At 39.5% G+C, this 18,802-nt stretch overlaps 2 protein-coding genes across 2 annotated transcripts in view; both read right to left on the bottom strand.

The window, feature by feature from the left end:
- The window catches only part of LOC762762 (exosome component 10), a 49,675-nt gene that overhangs the window by 23,699 nt on the left and 7,174 nt on the right, over nucleotides 1-18,802 (bottom strand). The window contains exons 8-13 of the mRNA XM_030986951.1: nucleotides 17,631-17,774; nucleotides 16,140-16,330; nucleotides 14,134-14,290; nucleotides 11,838-11,918; nucleotides 11,243-11,361; nucleotides 392-512 (exon numbers count right to left, since the gene is read on the bottom strand). Coding sequence (XP_030842811.1) covers nucleotides 392-512; nucleotides 11,243-11,361; nucleotides 11,838-11,918; nucleotides 14,134-14,290; nucleotides 16,140-16,330; nucleotides 17,631-17,774 — 813 coding nt within the window. The remainder of the gene's footprint in view (nucleotides 1-391; nucleotides 513-11,242; nucleotides 11,362-11,837; nucleotides 11,919-14,133; nucleotides 14,291-16,139; nucleotides 16,331-17,630; nucleotides 17,775-18,802) is intronic.
- LOC105441895 lies at nucleotides 3,066-9,114 on the bottom strand. The gene is made up of 2 exons (XM_011673513.2): nucleotides 8,525-9,114; nucleotides 3,066-7,787 (listed from the first exon to the last, which is right to left on the bottom strand). The coding sequence occupies exon 2, from the start codon at nucleotides 7,772-7,774 to the stop codon at nucleotides 3,326-3,328; it is 4,449 nt and encodes a 1,482-aa protein (XP_011671815.1). The 5' UTR covers nucleotides 7,775-7,787; nucleotides 8,525-9,114; the 3' UTR covers nucleotides 3,066-3,325.

Here is an 18,802-nt window from a genome sequence, read left to right as displayed (position 1 = left end):
TTAAACCTGCTTGAACCATTCTACCTTGCCGAGATTCATGTGAATCTGATTATTTATGGAGAATCAATAAAATGCGTTTTTTAAACCTTCAACCATCCTTTGTTGACCATTTTCTTTGACATATTAGGTTATTATTCAGTACAGTTACACTGTACATGTATGTGCATTAATTTGCTATCTAAAACACGAACTTATCATTACGAGATAATAAATGCTTTAACCTCGAGTCCTTTTTCGCTTTAAAGTTTTGGGCAAGTGGAAATATTGTTTGGGCAAGTAAATTGAAAACCCACTTGCCCGACAGGGCAAGTGGTGAAAAAAATTCTTGTAGCACCCTGGGCTTAAATAAATAATAATTATAATAATAATATAGAGTTATTCAGAGCCTTACCTTGCCCTCCTTGTTTGCCTGGTAACCTCTCGCTTCTAAGATAAAGTGATAGATTTCATTGATGTTCTGCTTGACCAACGGGGGTACCGGATTGCAACACGCTAGGATGCCACCTTGGTCCCTGGATAGAGAATGAATGAAGATATTGTAGATGTATAGTAACAGGCTCTCATAGGGAATTCGACACCACTCTGCCAACCTCTGGAGTTCAAAAACTGTATTCTTTAATCCCAAAAGTTTTATTTTACTGACAAAATTGCATTCTAAAAAAAACACGGATCAATGCCTCTTAAAGTTCGTACATACAGGAAGATTTTTTTTAATGGATCATTGGTTGAATATGCAGCATCTGACCGGTGTGTCCGTTGAAACAATAAACATCCCCAAATTGCCGATGTGAGATGCTTGTAGGATACTTTACAGGACAGAATGGGCATTTTGCCATTGAAAATAGCACACACAGACAAAATTTAAAAAAATTATAAAAAAAATAAATAAAAAAAATTTGTTTTTGTTTTTTTGGTTGGAAAATCGCATTTTATTGAGGAAGATCGTACTCTCGATTTTACTTCTAAATATGGTACGAAACATGATTAAATCGTTGGCAGCTCTGGTGTACCAAATAGCATGTATTGTGAATCGCCAAGATTAGCCTTCGGTTTTAAGACCTTTTATAATGTTCTGCATTTTCCACCCATTCCCCCACATGGTAAAGTCATTATAATATTACATTTCCCTCACCAGAAGACTCTCCAAAAGACTGGGGGGGGGGGGTATTTCTTGATGGGACTACAGGTGTTTGCTGTGTGCAGACTTGTACACCCGTTAATGATATTTGCACCAAGTCTGGTGTCAGTGAATTATGACCGTCTGCACATGGAAACTGATAACCATCTCACTTTAAATTTTGATAGGGCTATGGCTCCTTTACTTATTTCTCCAAATCCGACACAGAATAATCTGGCTCAAAATGATAAATTTATTAATCAATGATCATCTAATGAAGAAAATAAGGATAAATATTTTTCATAAAATCATAATAATCTGTATAATATAGCAACCATGTTTCAATAAAATACATGTGATGTTGAAAAGACGGAAGGGTATCTTGACCCCACCCCCCCAAAAAAAAACAAAAAAAAATTACACGCCCAAGTCTTAAAGCACTTTCATTGAACCATTCCATGTTAAAGATGTCTCAATAGTCAGGTGGCTTAGCGAAATTATCGTTACACGGCGGACAAAAGCGCCATTTTTGGTACAGGGCTTCCTTTCGACCTACTGAACGATATTAGCCTAGGAGCCCTCGGCAAAAAATTAATTTAAAGGTGTGGGGGGCGGGGGCGGCATTCCGGAGCCCCTTAATAAAATATAAGTTAAAATAACATTGATCTGTTGTTGTACGAATGTAATTTTTGGTACAGGGCTTTTTAGAACCATCTGAACGATGTTAGGGTTGCAGCCCCTTCAAAAAAAAAAATATATAGGTGTATTTTTGGGGGCCGGGGCGTCGTACCGGAGCCCCCATATTATATATTCTGTAAGATCACATTGGTTTGTGATTATACGACAGCCTGTTTTTGTACAGGGCTTCCCAAGGACTTACTGAAAGATAGTAGGGTAGGACCCCCTGGCAACAATTTCATATAAGGGTGTAGGGGCGGGGGCGCCATCCCGGAGCCCCCCAAATACTATAAAGGTTAAAAAAAAAAAAAAAATCTTGCACAAATGCAATTTCTGGTACAGGGCTTTTTTTTGACCTACTAAACGATGTTAGGGTTGGAGCCGCCAACAAAACATTTATATAGGTGTATTTTGGGGGCGGGGGCGCCGTACCAGAGCCCCCGTGTTAGATATCATGAAAGATCACATTGGTTTGTGGTTATATGACAGCCTTTTATGGTACAGGGCTCTCTTATGACCTACTGAATGATATTAAGGAAGGAGCCCCCGGCAAAACAATCGCATAAGTGTGAAGAAGGTCGGGGCGTTGTTTCGGAGCCCCCGTGTTGATTTTGTTAAACCTTAATAATTTGCATACTCTGGGGGTAGAATGTTGCCAGTCGCCAGTAATAAGTCTTAACAACAGAACACGCTCATGTCAGGTGGCTAAGCGTTACTATCAACTAATCATAGCCTAGGAGCCTTTCAGAATTTTTGAAAAAAATCATGTAAAACACAGAATTCCAAGTTAGCTGACATTTGTGACATAATTCCACTCATTCCTGAGAATCATAAAAAGTTTTAAATGGTTACGAAATATATGTATAGAGGCCACTGATCAAATTCAATTCAAGTTTGGATAAATTGCAATACTACAAGTGGACCTAGCTACAAGCAGTTTCACCAAAGTAATCATTGAAATGTGTGACTCTTGGATAATTGGACATTATAAAAATAACAAAACATTTTTAATTATTATATATACCGTTTTTATTCAACTTTCAATAACAATCCACCCTCTTCAGGGGCGGATCCCGGAATGTTTTAAGAAGGCGGGAGGAGAGGGTTCAGGCCCAATAGATTTTTGTTCACAAAAGAAATGAAATAAATAAACTCATATGCGCAGTATGCTTTCTAGCACTTATTCCAAGCGTTTACCACATACCATGTATAATCCATGGGGGGGGGGGGGGGTGCGTTGACCACCACCTCCCCGGATCAGTGTCTGCTTTTCTGATTTGAAGTTAAAGTTGATCACCCATTTTAGTAAACATTCATTCGTTCTCAATAACTAGATAAAACTTGCGTTTCAGCAAAAAAAAACAATTCTTAATTTTCATGACTATATCTCACATCACGGAGATTAGAGCATTGCATGTGGTTGAAATGGATTGCAGTGTAAAAGAAACTTTCATAGTTTTCTCAATTTTCTAAGTATGTGGGATTGTTAAGTGATGTTTAATAATAAAATCGCTTACAGTTTACAATGTTCTATGTAGTACAACTGCACTTGCAAAGTGGTGAGCAGTCCAAATTTGCTTTGCCGCATTTGCAGTTGGAGCAGTCACCTTTGCATGAACATCTGATAAGTTCACGACATGATCTGGAAATCTCTGGAATTGTCATCCAAACTGGTACCCATGACTCTGATATTTTGGTCCAGGCAAAGTCCTTTGGAGAAGGAACCACTGGCTGTGTTTGAGTGCAGGTCGTCCAGATTCCCGCTTGATACACTGCACGGCGGACATGCTGGAGTAGTGCATCCTTGGTGGGTGGCAGTTTGTCCATTGCTCGATTCTTATGGCAGAAGAGTTCCTGTCTTGTCTTGTTGACAGAGTTCAAAGGACTGGTTTTGTCATACAGGATAACAGTCAGTCTCTCGAGCTTTAGGAACGAGTCGTCGTTGAGTTCCAGCATCTGGAAAGGATGGTCGGCTAGAGACACAAATGTCTGTGTGACGTCTTTATAGATCTGCCAGGCCTGCCAAACTGACTTCTTGCCCTTGCCATTGAAAGCAGAGGTTGTGTCACAACCTGAAAATGCGTGGAACATGGGTAATGCACGTGATTTTTGCTGCCCTAGGCTCGAGTAGATGGCGTTGATGTGGTAAAACCTGTAATTCTTGCCCATGCCAAAGGCCACCCAGATGTCAGCCAAAGGTTGAGTTGAAATCAGATTATGGAATGTGCCAGCAAGGATTACTACAACATCTGTGTCCACAGTTCGCACAAGGATAGTCTTTCCCCCGTGTTTCAGAGAATGTAGCACATGAACCACAACTCTAGTGTCCGCCTCCTCGTGATTACAGTTTTGCATGGGGATGCCAGTACCAATGGATGCCACAGATTTCCCGGATGTGACATATACAGCTTTGGCTGGCGGCAAGTTGAAATCCTCAATCTTGGAAGTCAAAAAGGCAAACAGCTCTTTCTTGTTGAGTGGGTCACGGAGAAAGTCCATCCAATTGCCTGGTAGTTTGGTCTCACCCGATACTTTCCTGCGCACACCCTTGCCTCTCTTTTCCCGGGTAGATTCTTTCAAGCTATCTGGAATGTATGTGTCCCACACGACATCCAACCTCATGGCGTCCTGAAGCTGCTTCTCCAGGTATGGGATGAATACCCTGTCTGCATACTCATGGAATGTGCTGACGCTGGTAGTGGGCAGACAGTGTACGATGACGGCACCATCCAGGACTTTGCAGTCATAGGTTGAAGGTGGCTCTGATTGACCAGGTTGCTCAAGACATTTCAGCAGGTCCGACTTCGTGCTGGGCAAATGAAGCTTGTTAAAGTCTGAGAGGGAAGGAGGGAAGGACTGTATCTCATGTGCAAAGAACTCTGCCAAGTCACCTTCCCGGTTCTGCATAGATATGTACAACTGGCCGAAGAGTGCCACGTTGTTTTGAAGCACTTTGATCTTCTTCCCCTGCTTAGATGTTACCTTCCGTTTAGGTTTACTGAATAGTGCTAGAGAATTCCTCTTGATTGGGTCATGGATGGAGTGGCTGCGAACATCAAGCACATTCTTGACAAAGTTCTTGTACTGTTTCCTGCCTGTATCCTCCAATGTGTGCAATGCGGCTACCACTGATTCATCCGCACAGTTGCGACTGTCAAGAGTTACTAGTTCGGAGAAATCATCCAAGAAGGGATTGCCCATTCGTCTGATGGTATCGGAGAGGCTGACAACCTGTCGCTGGAAGGTCTTCTGTGTTGAGAGACCCTGCTCATGATGCTGGAAGTTCTCCGGGATCTCTGTGTCATCATCAGGAAGGTATTCTTCTTCGAATTGCTTTAGCAGCCTGGACATCTCTGGTCCCGAAAGCATCCATCGTCGAAAAGCCACAGGGTTTTCTGTGAGTCCAACAGCTCCACCAGAACCTTTCACGATCTTGTTTTCCTGCTCATGAGCTTGATCAAATGGGATTGCAGAGAATTTGTTTCTTGTCTTGGAAAGGACCCAGTGAGAAAAATTCTCAAACTCATCCTTGATAGTGTCGGGCAGAGACTTCATATCTCTGATGTGAACTGGCATCCACCGTGAGTAGTTCACATGATCCAAGGCAAAGAACAGTGGTGTGAGTTCCTCCAAGACTTCAACATACAAAGGGAAATTCTTCTCTCTGTGAGCCCTGATGAAGATAAGAATGAGGGTTTCATATCTCATGATCAGGTCCCAGTACATGAAAGTAGGACTTCTCTTCTGCATGTTGTTTTTCCAAGCCGTGAAAGATTCTTCATCTTTGGGGCCGTCGCTGTGCATGAAAGCCTCACTCTGAAGATTGTGCAGAGTCAAGACAGTGATTTGGTGGGCGCGCCTAGTTCTAGTTAAGTGTGCTGCCTTCAGATACGAATCGGCCGTGCCAGATGACGCTACCTCTGCCTCTGTGAGGGCTGTGGTCCAGCCAGAACCTTCTAAGACATCCCCAAGTGTGTTCCATAGTGCCATTTCTGTGTGCAGACCTCCTAGCATAACCACATGCACTTTCTCACCATGAGTGTCTGGCCATTTCCACTGTACAAACTTTGCCAAGGCAAACAGAGGCTGGTCAAATGTCGTGACTGGGATTTGTCCTGGGTTCAGAAATTCGACAGCTTGGCTCTCGACATCCATGCCATGCTTAATCATAGCAGGAGTTGCAGACTTCTCATAAAAGAGAGGAAGGAGTGCACATTGTGCTGGAGGGTCTTCTACCGGAGGTTGATTAGAGGCATGATAGGCAGCCCATGAAATAGTATCTCCACTGATGAGTTCTTTTGTCTCTAGAAGTGGCAGTGAATGCTCTACCCAACTGTGTTCCCCTGCTTTGGCCGCATCTAAGCACCTCTCGAGTGGAAACACTTCACTTTCTGGCACCGCAACAGCAGTTGTCTTCAAAGCTGTGGCTGGTACATAGGCGTAGCTATCAGGAAGAGCATGCTTTTCATTTCCAGAAGGTGGTATCACAACAGGTGCTCTGCTCTCGCCAGGTTTGGCCTTGGTAGGCAACTGTAAAAGGCTGATTCCAGTCCCATGGAATGATGTTTTGGAAGTGGTTGAGCTCGGGTTGTGGTCTAGGTTGTCGAGGGCGCCAACAGTGAACACACCTTTCCGGAGGCTAGCCGGAGACACCACTCCATCTTCTACAAAGCGTTCACAGGTAGAAGTTGCGATCCATTCCTCAATCTCCATAATCCTGTCATAAGAAATGCTGATGCCAAAGTGATACAACTGCGTGATGAGCTTCTTGCTTCTAGTCAGTGCATGCATACTGATGCCAATATAGATTGGGAGGGGTGGTTCACGCTCCAGAGTGTGTCTGGTCTTCACAGTGGTATCAGATGACCGTTTCTTTGTATTGTAAGTGATGCACTGGCTGATTGTGAGGCAAGCCTGGGAGTCACGCTTGTCTTGATGTTTTAAGTTGGGACCATTCAAGATCATGGAGACAAGAGACTTGATGCTTGAGGGCAGTGAGTCTTCCTGACATTCTTCCGGGAAGCAACCAGTGAATTTGAAGCCTTGATGGTTAAAGATGTCTTTTCTTATTATTGTAGCAGCATTGGCCAAGATAACAGCGTCTGCTGAGAAGTCTCGACTCGTCAGAGCTTCTTTCAACATATTGTGCATGCCTTCCTTGAAAATGAGTACAGTGTTTTTCCCAGCATACTGTTCTTGTGCCTCTGAGAAGCGTCCTAGCAAACGAACCTTCAGTCTGGTCTTGTTGACTTGTTTCTTGATACCCAGTTCTTTAAGACGAGTCACATACAGATCGTGAACCTCATTCAACTTGAAGAGGAGAGTTCCAGAATCCACAGACTTCTCAATGTAGCTGGTCAGTTCCACAAATGCCCGAGACTCGTTCATTTTTTCATCTGTGTTTTCAGCTGCTTGGCCTGCCTTGCGGGTATGACTACGGTAGCGATTTCTTAGCTTGGTCAGACATGTCAGATGGTATTTTGCCTCCATTGCAATTAGATCTCCCCCAACTATTCTAGCCATAAGCAGGGTATCATTTAGCTCTGTGATCATGTCCCTGATATTTTTGTCGGTATCCAAGGTTGAAACTTCATGGAGAACATTTTCTTCTTCACCTTTCTCACAGAATATACACCTTTGAACATCTAGTGATTTGCGCTTACTGGGCCTTTTCTCTTCACCATCAGGGTTAGGCTCTCTCTTCTTATTTGTCTTTGCCAACTTGGAATTGTTAAACTTTAAATGGCAAGATTTGTGCCAGGAGGCAGAATGAGAAACAAAATTGTCAACAGTTTCATCACTCCCAAAATAGAGTTTCACAGGAAGAGCACCAATATTCCTGAACTGTTCTACGTTGGTCAGGAATGATGTGTAGGCACATGCCTTGTCAACACTTGTCCTAGGACTCTTTAAGGGACACTTCAAGGGTTCAGCAGTGTCGTGCTGGCAAATCACACAGCGATCCCAATTTAGCTCCATGTTTAGTCACACCCTAAAAAGAAACAAATGTATTGGAATACTATGAAAGGTGTCCGAGGCCACTACAATATTTAGTAGGATGTAGGTTCAATGAATTCAGGCTGTTGGCTCATTAATTCATGTCTCATATGTTACCTTCTTTTTTCTGAGCAGAGCTACATATTATGTGTGTATCAAAGTAACACTCGACAAGTTAAGCCTAATGTTCTCCATCAAAATGATGATGAACTATAATCAATCTGTCTAGCCCATTGCCCTGCTTCATCTATACTCATCAATGCTTTGATTTTCTTTCACAACTGTTTATTTAATTATAGACTTTTCACCCTATTAACAATCAATGAGTTCCCTGGCAACATAACACAAAAAGACATGAACTCACAAGCATTCATAAGCACGCCTGTTAAATTTACATACACACACATACAATCATTCATATTCATACCAATCTACCCCTATGCAATTCAACACACTGCACAGTCCCAATTTGGGCGCATGCACTGCCAACTACTCAACTATTATGCAATGTGTATCCAACACACTTACTATGCACACACAGCACATCATTTAAACTTTCTTGACCTTTCCAACTCTAAAATCAGTTTTGTATAGGAGGACACTAAACCACAAAGTTGTCATATAGTCTGTAACTATCAAAGAATGTAACAAGTAAAGAATGATACCTTATCTCTCTATTTGAATAAAGATGTTTATGGATAGAAATCTGATAAAAATAAGGTTTTTTCTTACCTGATACATAATGTGCTGGATTAGTGAACTTCAGATTAAGTAGGTCACAAATGAATGGACAAGAACAAAGAACGCCATCACTCATCAATATGTGCTTAGTGTCTGCTTCAGAATACGTCTTACATGTTAATACTCTTTATAGAGACTGGAAATATCTAAACTCAAACAACAAAAACAGGCAATTATCAGAGTAGTGGATAAATTGAGGGGAAAAAATAAAATTTGTGAACATTTTATAAAACAACACTTCTCAAGGAACTAACGGCTCATCACATTAAGTACCCATTATATATAGGTTTATGGTTCAATAATTACTTTGGTAAAACTGCTTGTAGGTCCATTTGTAGTATTGCAATTTATCCAAAGTTGGATTCAATTTGATCAGTGGCCTCTACACAAATATTTCGTAACCATTTTAACCTTTTTATCATTCACAAATGTCGGCTAACTTGAAAATTCTGTGTTTTACATGATTTTTTCAAAACTTTCGAAAGGCTCCTAGGCTATGATTAGTTGATAGTAACGCTTAGCCACCTGAAATGAGCGTGTTCTGTTGTTAAGACTAATTACTGGCAACTGGCAACATTTTACCCCAGAGTATGCCAAGTATTAAGGTTTAAAAAAAAATCAATGCGGGGGCTCCGAAACAACGCCCCGACCCTCTTCACACGTATGTGATTGTTTTGCCGGGGGCTCCTTCCTTAATATCATTCAGTAGGTCCTAGGAGAGCTCTGTACTAATACAGGCTGTCATATAACCACAAACCAATGTGATATTTCATGATATCTAACACGGGGGCTCTGGTACGACGCCCCCGCCCCCAAAACACACCTATATAAATGTTTTGTTGGGGGCTCCAACCCTAACAGCGTTTACCAGAAATTGCATTCGTGCAAGAAAAAAGTTTTTTTTTTTTTTTTTTTTTTTTTTTTCCTTTATAGTTTTTGGGGGGCTCCGGGATGATGCCCCCGCCCCTACACCCTTATATGAAATTATTGCCAGGGGGTCCTACCCTACTACCTTTCAGTAGGTCCTAAGGAAGCCCTGTACAAAAGCAGGCTGTCGTATAACCACAAACCAATGTGATCTTACATGATATATAATATGGGGGCTCCGGTAAGACGCCCCCGCCCCCAAATCACCCCTATAAACATTTTTTTTGGGGGGGGGCTTCAACCTTAACATCGTTCAGAAGGTCCTAAAAAGCCCTGTACCAAAAATTACATTCGTACAACAACAATTCAATGTTATTTTACCTTATATATTATTTAGGGGCTCGGGGATGACGCCCCCGCCCCCACACCTTTATATCAAATTTTTACCGAGGGCTCCTAGGCTATTATCGTTCAGTAGGTCCTAAGGAAGCCCTGTACCAAAAATGGCGCTTTTGTCCGCCGTGTAACGATAATCGATAATTTTGACGCTAAGCCACCTGACTACAATACTAAGTTTCCACAGAAGGATAAAGAGACACCTTTAAAAAAAAAAAAAAGTTTACAAGTCATAGCATCGGACTAGGATTCTAACTCAAAATGAAAGAATGCCTATATCCAAAGAGCATTTGCAGTTCAAGAAAACTGAAAAAAAATGTATCTGACATTTCTACTTCTGCTATGGTATGAAGCTAGGATACAAGAAGAAGAAGCCAGACAGGTTTATCTATGCACCACTATACCACCATCACACAATGCAACAATATGTGACAGCCGGCTTAATTGGATGCAATACAGAAGGCATAAGCCTCACTAAAATGTCCTAAGCCTCCTTGGAGTATAAAAGCCTTGCTGACACTTCGCAAATGTCTTGAATAGAAGTCAAATTCTTATTTCCCAGTGTATTAATTCTAGTATCTCTCATAATTTGGTCATAATCCTCTTTTGGAAATTGCAGCCAATGTGTCTGAACTGAATGACGGAAACCACAAACAATCTTCTTATATGGTATCAACATTTTGTTACCCTTCCCTCAAAATTTACCATTGTGTGCCAGGCAGAAGGGCAGAAACATGGATTTTGGTTGGTAAAATTGGGTTATTTATTTGTTTTGTAATGCAGAGCTAAGAAATATTCTAGAATAAATTAATTTCATATAATATAATATATTTCAATAAATTACATTCAATCATGATGAAAGATTTGACTGAAATGGGTTGCATAGATGTACATGTAGTCAAAGAAAGGTCAAATCGTTAAACTTTCGTACTTCTAGGAATGCTCATTGTTCAGTAGTACAGATGTGCTGGATTCTGACACACATTTGCTGGAATTAACAAAGGAGGATTAAGATCAAATTATGAGTGGTACAAGTAATAGACAAGGAGATAAGGCTTTGACTTTTAGCAACACATCCATTTGCGTTGTGCTTGGGGGGGGGGGGGGTGATTCACAAAGGTCCTAAGTCGAACTTAACTCTAAGTTGGACTTAAACATTATGGAGAGCCATATCATGATATGTAGCCTTAAAATTAAATATATTGAATAGCGAAAAATCAAATATTTTAGACTTTTTATAAATTCCACATCGAGAACATGAAATATCCTTGATAATAGAAATTATGAATGATTTGATTCAACATCTTATGCCTTTTAAAATAATTTTACAAAATATTTTCATGGATGCTAACGGCTTTCCATAATTGTTAAGTCCAACTTAGAGATAAGTTCAACTTAGGATCTTTGTGAAACACCCCCCCCCCCCAGAGATTCATCTGAGCTTACTTTGGGAGTATCTCTGCTATCTGGAACAGCATGTGCATAGGAAGAATGTATCCCGTGCTCTCATCCTCCTGTCTCGCTAAGCTATCTCTCCAGGCAAACAACTTCTTGAAGGCATGCATCTGTTTGATGAAAATTTTAATATAATTCCATTAAATTTATTTAAAAAACCTGATTTAATCAACATAAAGTGCTCTGCCTATATGTCAAGGGTCACAACTTCATTTTTGAAAAACAAACAAACAAAAATAACCTTCAACGAACAAAATCAACAAAAGAAGTATATTCTAATTTTTGTCCTTTGTTTTTGTTTCGTTCATCTTGTTCAGTGAAAGGTCCATATACGCTAAAATGCCATTGGAAATTGCAGAGAACTACCATTTACCACTGGTGCTTGTACAACTGTCTCTCTTCCCTGTATGCAAATAGCCAGCTTTATGCAGACATTGATCAATGACTTGTCCTAATATGGATTTTTTTTTTTAAACAAAATTTAACATACTTTCACTAACATAAAAGAAGCACACCCTCTGTCTTTTCAGTTGAACAAATGGTGCCACATCAGGGCAATGTACCTGTCTACAAAATCTACACTTACCTGTTTCTTGTTAAAGATCTTCCTGTTTTTCTGAAAGGCCGTTACGTGTGAATCGTTCGTGAAGATGGGTTTGTTGTACCGCTACACAGGAATAACGAATACAAAATTCATTAACACGTTTTTACATTTGAAACAGAATCGCTCAAAAATTCAAACAAACAAAAATCACAAAACTATATTTAATTGCCCACAATTACTTGATTTTTCAACAGCTAAGTCTTTTACAGAATGGAACAGTTAAGATGGGTCTCAGGGCGCGACAAACCCGCTTGCCCGACGTCCCGGGGCAACCAAATTGAGCCGTCGGGCAAGTAAATCAAATTATCACTTGCCCGATTCGGGCAAGTGATACTTTTACAGTAATTTCCTAGTGTCCAAGAACTCTACCATTCACCCGTCAACTTCTTACCCGTCGTCAAAATCCAGAAGCAAAAAAGCGATCGTTCCGATTTCAAAAAAACTTCACAGACAGCTAGCCAGCTCAGCTAGCTCAGCGCGCATGCAACAGTGACACTTCAAGCCATGAATGCCGCTCCGCCTCCACGCACGGCCGGCCGTGAGCTAGCTAGAGACAGCTAGCGCGATCGTACCAGCTGCGAGCTTATTCGCGCTCTCTCTCTCTAGCTCTGCAGGCCGCACCGACAGGCCTTTGCTATTCTCTGATTGCCGATTGGTTGAATCACGCCAAATATGACGTCATTATTCTAGGGAAATGAACACGTGCGAATCGGAATGGAATAAACAACAGGGATTTTCTAGTAAGTACAAAAAGTCAAATGTTTGATATTTATTCATAATGACTGTTAATGATTGTGAACATATTATTTAAAACTCGCTGCTCATATAAATCAGATGAATGTTTTTGTCTCGTTTTCAATTTATTACTGCGGTCTCAAGATCCGACCGAGCGAGTCATTTTGATAATAGTATCGAGACCCCCAGAATATAAGCCGTTGTTGTTTTGTTTTCATGGTTTTAGCGACGTTGTTTAGTCTAGTTTTCGCATACTTATCCGAGATTTATCGTAAAATATCTTCAATATTATTATTTAGTAAGAATTTACAAATTTTGGCATGATATTTATTTGACATATAAGGTTATTATTCAGTACAGTTACACTGTACATGTGTGCATTAATTTGCTATCTAAAACACTAACTTATCATTACGAGATAATAAATGCTTTAACCTCGAGTCCTTTTTCGCTTTAAAGTTTTGGGCAAGTGGAAATATTGTTTGGGCAAGTAAATTGAAAACCCACTTGCCCGACAGGGCAAGTGGTGAAAAAAATTCTTGTAGCACCCTGGGTCTTTATTTATCAAAATAGTGATTCAGGTCTGTCAAAAAACACCAGGACTCTAAAACTAATATTATAACTCTCATTCACTGGCAGCGCAATTTTTGTAAATATACATTTATTTGAATTGATTCTTGGCTTTAGAAGAATAAGTCATACTAAGAGAAAAACTTTCTTTAAAGGGGAAGTCCACTCTGATATTAAGTTGTTTTCAATAAAAGCGGAAACATGAGAGAAACAAACTAGTGAAAGTTTGAGCAATATCTGATTTAAGATAAGGTAGTTATGAATTGTAAAAGTTGTCATCAGTGAAACACAAAGTGGCAACACTGTGACATATATATTGCAAGCTCGCATGATTTATTTTGTATCCGACATCTCATTGTACCTCTGCTATGGTATGAAGCTAGGATACAAGAGAAGACAGACAGGTTTATCTATGCACCACTATACCACCATCACACAATGCAACAATGTGAAACAGCCGGCTTAATTGGATGCAATAAACATAACACTCAAGTCTACTACGCAGTTAAAGATAAAGTTGACTTCTGAGATTGCATTGTGAAAGAAACATTGTGGATTCATTTCAGAAAAGGTTAATCATCTAGCATCTAAGTATTGGTGTAGATTGCAAGGTTCTGAAATCATCAAAATGATAAGAAAGTTGGCCAAGTCTTGGTAAAGTTACAAGCACTGTACACAGAAAGGTGTATATGGGACTACCCTATACCTATCCAGTCCAGATAGATATAATAATTTACCAAATATATCAATTAGTAGGTGGTTTCCCGGCAAAATTTGTATCATCACGTATTAGTCAAAACATATTCTTTCACAGGGTTGGTAATAAGAGCTTCCATTTCATTTTTTGAGAGGGGGGCGTTTCCAAAACTGGTCTATACCTCTAAGTGGATAATCAAAGCTCACTGTTTCTTTGAACATTTATCCCCCCCCCCCCTACTCAAACACCTCTTAGAAAAGATTTGATAGCACCTACCTGCACGCAGATCCTAGTACTTTGATCCAGCACGGCCCTGAGAAGATTCCTTCTATCATTGCCTCGTTTGATAAGTTCATTCTTCATCGTGTGGTAGATGTAGAGCAGGTAGTGGGTGTCTTCCCTTGCGTAGTGCAGCATCTCTTCAGGTAGAGGCCTGCAGAAAGGAAACAAGTACCAAAAATTGTTATGTCATGAGTGCAGGTGACACCAAATACTCAATAATAATAATAAAACAGTCAAACTTGTCTACAGCGACTGCCCAAGTGAAACAAAAATTGTGCTGGTTGTAGACAGGTGGTCTTTGTAGACAGGTTCCTTTAATACATGTTTCAATGAGAAACCATTTTCAAGGGAAACAAAAAATGTGCTTGTTGTAGACAGGTGGTCTTTGTAGACAGGTTCCTTTAATACATGTTTCAATGAGAAACCATTTTCAAGGGAAACAAAATTGTGCTTGTTGTAGACAGGTGGTCTTTGTAGACAGGTTCCTTTAGTACATGTTTCAAAGAGAAACCATTTCCAAGGGAAACAAAAAATGTGGTCTTTGTAGACAGGTGGTCACTAAAGCAGGTATGACTGTAGTACACTTCTTCTAACTTCAACTATCGATCAAATACTATATATATATCTAACCCAGCCATTAACCATAAACGTACCAATTACAACTCCAACTCTAACCCTATATCTTTGAAGATATAAAAATCAAAGCAACCAATCGGCCAAGCATAATTAAGTCAGAACGGAGAAGGATGAAAACCCAATTAAACAGTTAGTGTGAAAGCTTTGTAATAAACCCGTTTACTATATTGATGTTTTTTCCCTGGGGACCTAGTGACAACTTATTTCATTGAACTGCATTCAATGAATTAACAACAATATTTGGAATCCGGTCTGCATATGTTACGTGTTGCTATGTCGGACAAGCCATGGGCATGCTTTAGGGTAGTCAAGAACAACCTTTGTTAAAAAATTTATGCATAAAATTTGAATATGTAAGTAAATCAGTTTACACTGTAACTCGTTAATGAACTTGTATCTGACATATCCTTGTACCTCTGCTATGGAGTGAAGTTAGGATACAAGAAAAGTCAGACAGGTTTATGTATGCATCGCTATACCACCATCACACAATGCAACAATGTGTGACAGCCGGCTTAATTGGATGCAAGTAGAAGTAAAGACAGATTCATTCAATGGTCTGACCATATTAATCTACTTAAAAATAAAGGTGAGTTCTGGTCATCCGATTGCATTGTGAAAGAAAAGGTGTGGATTGGATCAGAAAAAGTTGATCATGTAGCATGTAAGTAATGGTGTGTACTGCAAAGTTCTGGAGTCATCAAAATCATAATAAATTTGGCCCAGTCTTGGTAAAGTAACAAGCACTGTACACAGAAAGATGTATATGGGACTACACAAAAGGTGTCGGGGCTACTAACCTTGATTTCCTAATCTTTCTATGCTCATTACTCAGCCAGTATACATTTTCTACCAAAATTGTTTGGCAAATGACATTTATTTGTAATCTGGAACATTCAGTGCAAGTTTTGTTTGATTCTTTGAGAATTCATTTTCTTTTTTTTTACCAGAACTCACCTTTACCTTTAATAATTAGAAAAAGATGAAGCAAATTTTGGTATAAATGCTAAAACAGCAGGCATGCATCAATTAATGATGCAAGAACTAACTACAAATTTTATATCACTTATTTCAAGGACTTGATGTTATCATCAAAAGACAATTACAGTGAGAACTGTCTATAAAGACCACCCAGGGAAGACAAGAAAAGTGGTCTTTATAGGCAGGTGGTCTTATGTACAGGTTTTTTTAGAAAATGTTTTAATTAGACACCATTTTCAAGGGAAACAAATAATGTGGTCTTTGTAGACAGGTGGTCACTAAAGCAGGTTTGACTGTATTACAACCTTGTACACTATTGACACTTGAACAAAATGATATAGTCTTTAATCACACCCCAAGTCATATACCCACATACACCTTACCTTATTCTCCAGTCTGCTAACTGGTACTGTTTATCAGCCTCGACCTGGCAGTATCTTGAAAGCAGACTAGCCAGACTATGATGCGGAAAGCCCAGGGACCGTGATGCTTGGTGGGTGTCGAACATGTTGACGACGTAGAGACCCAGGTCCCTCTGTAGCCAGTCAATGTCCATGTTGGCTCCATGGAAAACCTACATCGTAAGAAAACAAGAAAAAGAACAATGGTAGATATTGGTTCTGTCTCTAAGCCACGTGATCTGGTGGTAATAACTGAATTCCCAAATTCAATCCTGAAACAACCACTATAATATATTGATCTTTCAGGTTTCTAGGGACCATCCATCTCAGCCACTCTTGCGCTCATTATACTGGCTTCCTTTGAAAAATTACTCTTGTTTGTCTACATAATACTCAATAATCAAGCTCCACAATATTTAGATTTTGAGACCTTGTATCTGACATATCGTTATACCCCTGCTACGAGTTGAAGCTAGGATACAAGACGAAGAAGTCGGACAAGTTTATCTATGCACCACTATACCACCATCACACAATGCAACAATGTGTGACAGCCGGCTTAATTGGATGCAATACTTTTTCTTCAATTTTCAACAGATCTATAACTACAGGCCTTATCGAAATCTGCAGCCTTTAGTTTTCAAATGGGTTTCAGGCAAATTTGCATGGAGATAAATGCAAGCCTGTTTTCAAACGTATTTAAAAAATGGTTATAATGAAACGCAAAAAAAAGTGTGTTTGGAATGTGAGAATGAGCCAGAATCACATTTCTGACGGATTTTCTTTTTTTTTTTTATTTTGATTTTATTTCTGCATTTTTTCCATATAAAATATAACTGAATAACAAAGAACATATAAATGTAAGGTATAATGCAACATAAATAAACAATAATTTCTTCATGTCAAAATGTTTTTTTTACATAATATATATGTACATATAATAACGAAACATAATATTTCCATAACATATAATCATAAATTAAAAGTATTAACCAAACTATTCTGTTGGAAAAGTGCAGGAGACCGCAATCATAAGCAATGCTTGACAAGGATGGCGGCCTCAAAAAAAACAAAAACAAAAAAATCTTAAGGTAAACCTTAAAATCAAAAAGTGTTTAAACGATCTTTGTGTATGAGTTGGTGAGGGTGTGTGCAAAGATGATAAGAGCAAAGCTGTTTTGAAACACACATACATATTGGACCTTCCCAGGCTAATTTCCGGTTCGGAGAAATGGCGCGCGCCATGTGCTGAGCCCTCGTCGACCTCCAAGCAACTCTCTGCTTCCCGGGTCAAACAGCGCAAAGCAGTTACGCAGAGACAAGGCCTTTATTTAAAATCATGACGAGTTGATAAACGTGACATCCCCAAAATAATATTCGTATAGTGGGGTTCAATATGTAAGGATAGAAATGCTGTTTCTGAGTGGCAAAAGATGATAAACGCACCCAATTACTTAGTAGTCATATGCTCACCTTGACTATCTTTGGATCGGTGAAGGCATCGTTCAACATCTGGAGCTCACTGCGAAGCTCTAGTGTGTCAACGACATAGTCGTGCTCTGCTGTCGATATCTGCATCAAGCAGGTGAACCCCAGGTACGACCTGTAGGAATGATGCTGCAAAGATGAGAACAAATGAAAATGGACGTTATCATGCGCAAGAACATTAAAGACATTGCAGTGGTACCAGACACGATTAGCATTTAATGCTATTTCTGGTCCCATTTATCTTTTCAATGTTGAACATTCACATTTGATTGTTATATTGATGTACTTTTTGTTTGGATAAACTTCAAACTCAAAGTCAGAATAGCATTTAAAAATTATTGCCTCACTTTCACTAACAACTTACAAGATTACGAGTGAAACTTGATCCAAAGCCCAGGGAATTTAAAATTATGTCAACAACGAGTAAAGTATTAAACCACTGAGCACAGAAAGTCAAGACATAGAATAAAACATGATATTAATTTCTAATGCTGTACAATGGTATTATAATACATTTTGCTTCATTATGTTTATTTTCTGGTTATATTGTCCCAAAGGACCTGAATTATCTCAAGATGTCTATTTAGGGTTATTTAGGTCTTCAAGAAAGTTAATTTCATTCTGGCTCTTGTATGAACTTGTATCTGACCATTCCGTGTACCTCTGCTATGGTATGAAGCTAAGATACAAGAGGAAGAAGTCAGACAGGTTTATCTATGCACCACTATACCACCATCACACAATGCAACAATGTGTGATAGCCGGCTTAATTGGATGCAATGAAAAAGAGCTAAAGCAACACATAAACCTGTTCCCACTAATATACATTTCTAAAACATTCATGAAAATGTTGCCACCTTTAATCCCAGAACCTCTAGTGTCTGTGCTACAACAGCAAAGACCCAGCATGTTGTCTCTTTCACTATCTGGTCCTTTATCTTTGGGGAATCCCCAATTCTTATTTTGTACTAAACTATGAGTCACTGTGGAAAGTAATTGCCTGTCTATCTGTAATTATGCAGACAGAATGCAAGTTACAGGTTTTTCAAGTACATAAAATGGCTAAGATAAACACAACCTTGTTGAAGGAATCAATGATAATAGGGTCAGGTGCAAATGGGACAAACAAATTATTGTGGACCCCAAGATAAGAATTC

This window comes from Strongylocentrotus purpuratus, unplaced genomic scaffold, assembly GCF_000002235.5.
Source record: "Strongylocentrotus purpuratus isolate Spur 01 unplaced genomic scaffold, Spur_5.0 spur5_scaffold_16, whole genome shotgun sequence".
NCBI classification, from domain to species: domain Eukaryota; kingdom Metazoa; phylum Echinodermata; class Echinoidea; order Camarodonta; family Strongylocentrotidae; genus Strongylocentrotus; species Strongylocentrotus purpuratus.
This window is presented reverse-complemented; position numbering and strand designations above follow the sequence as displayed.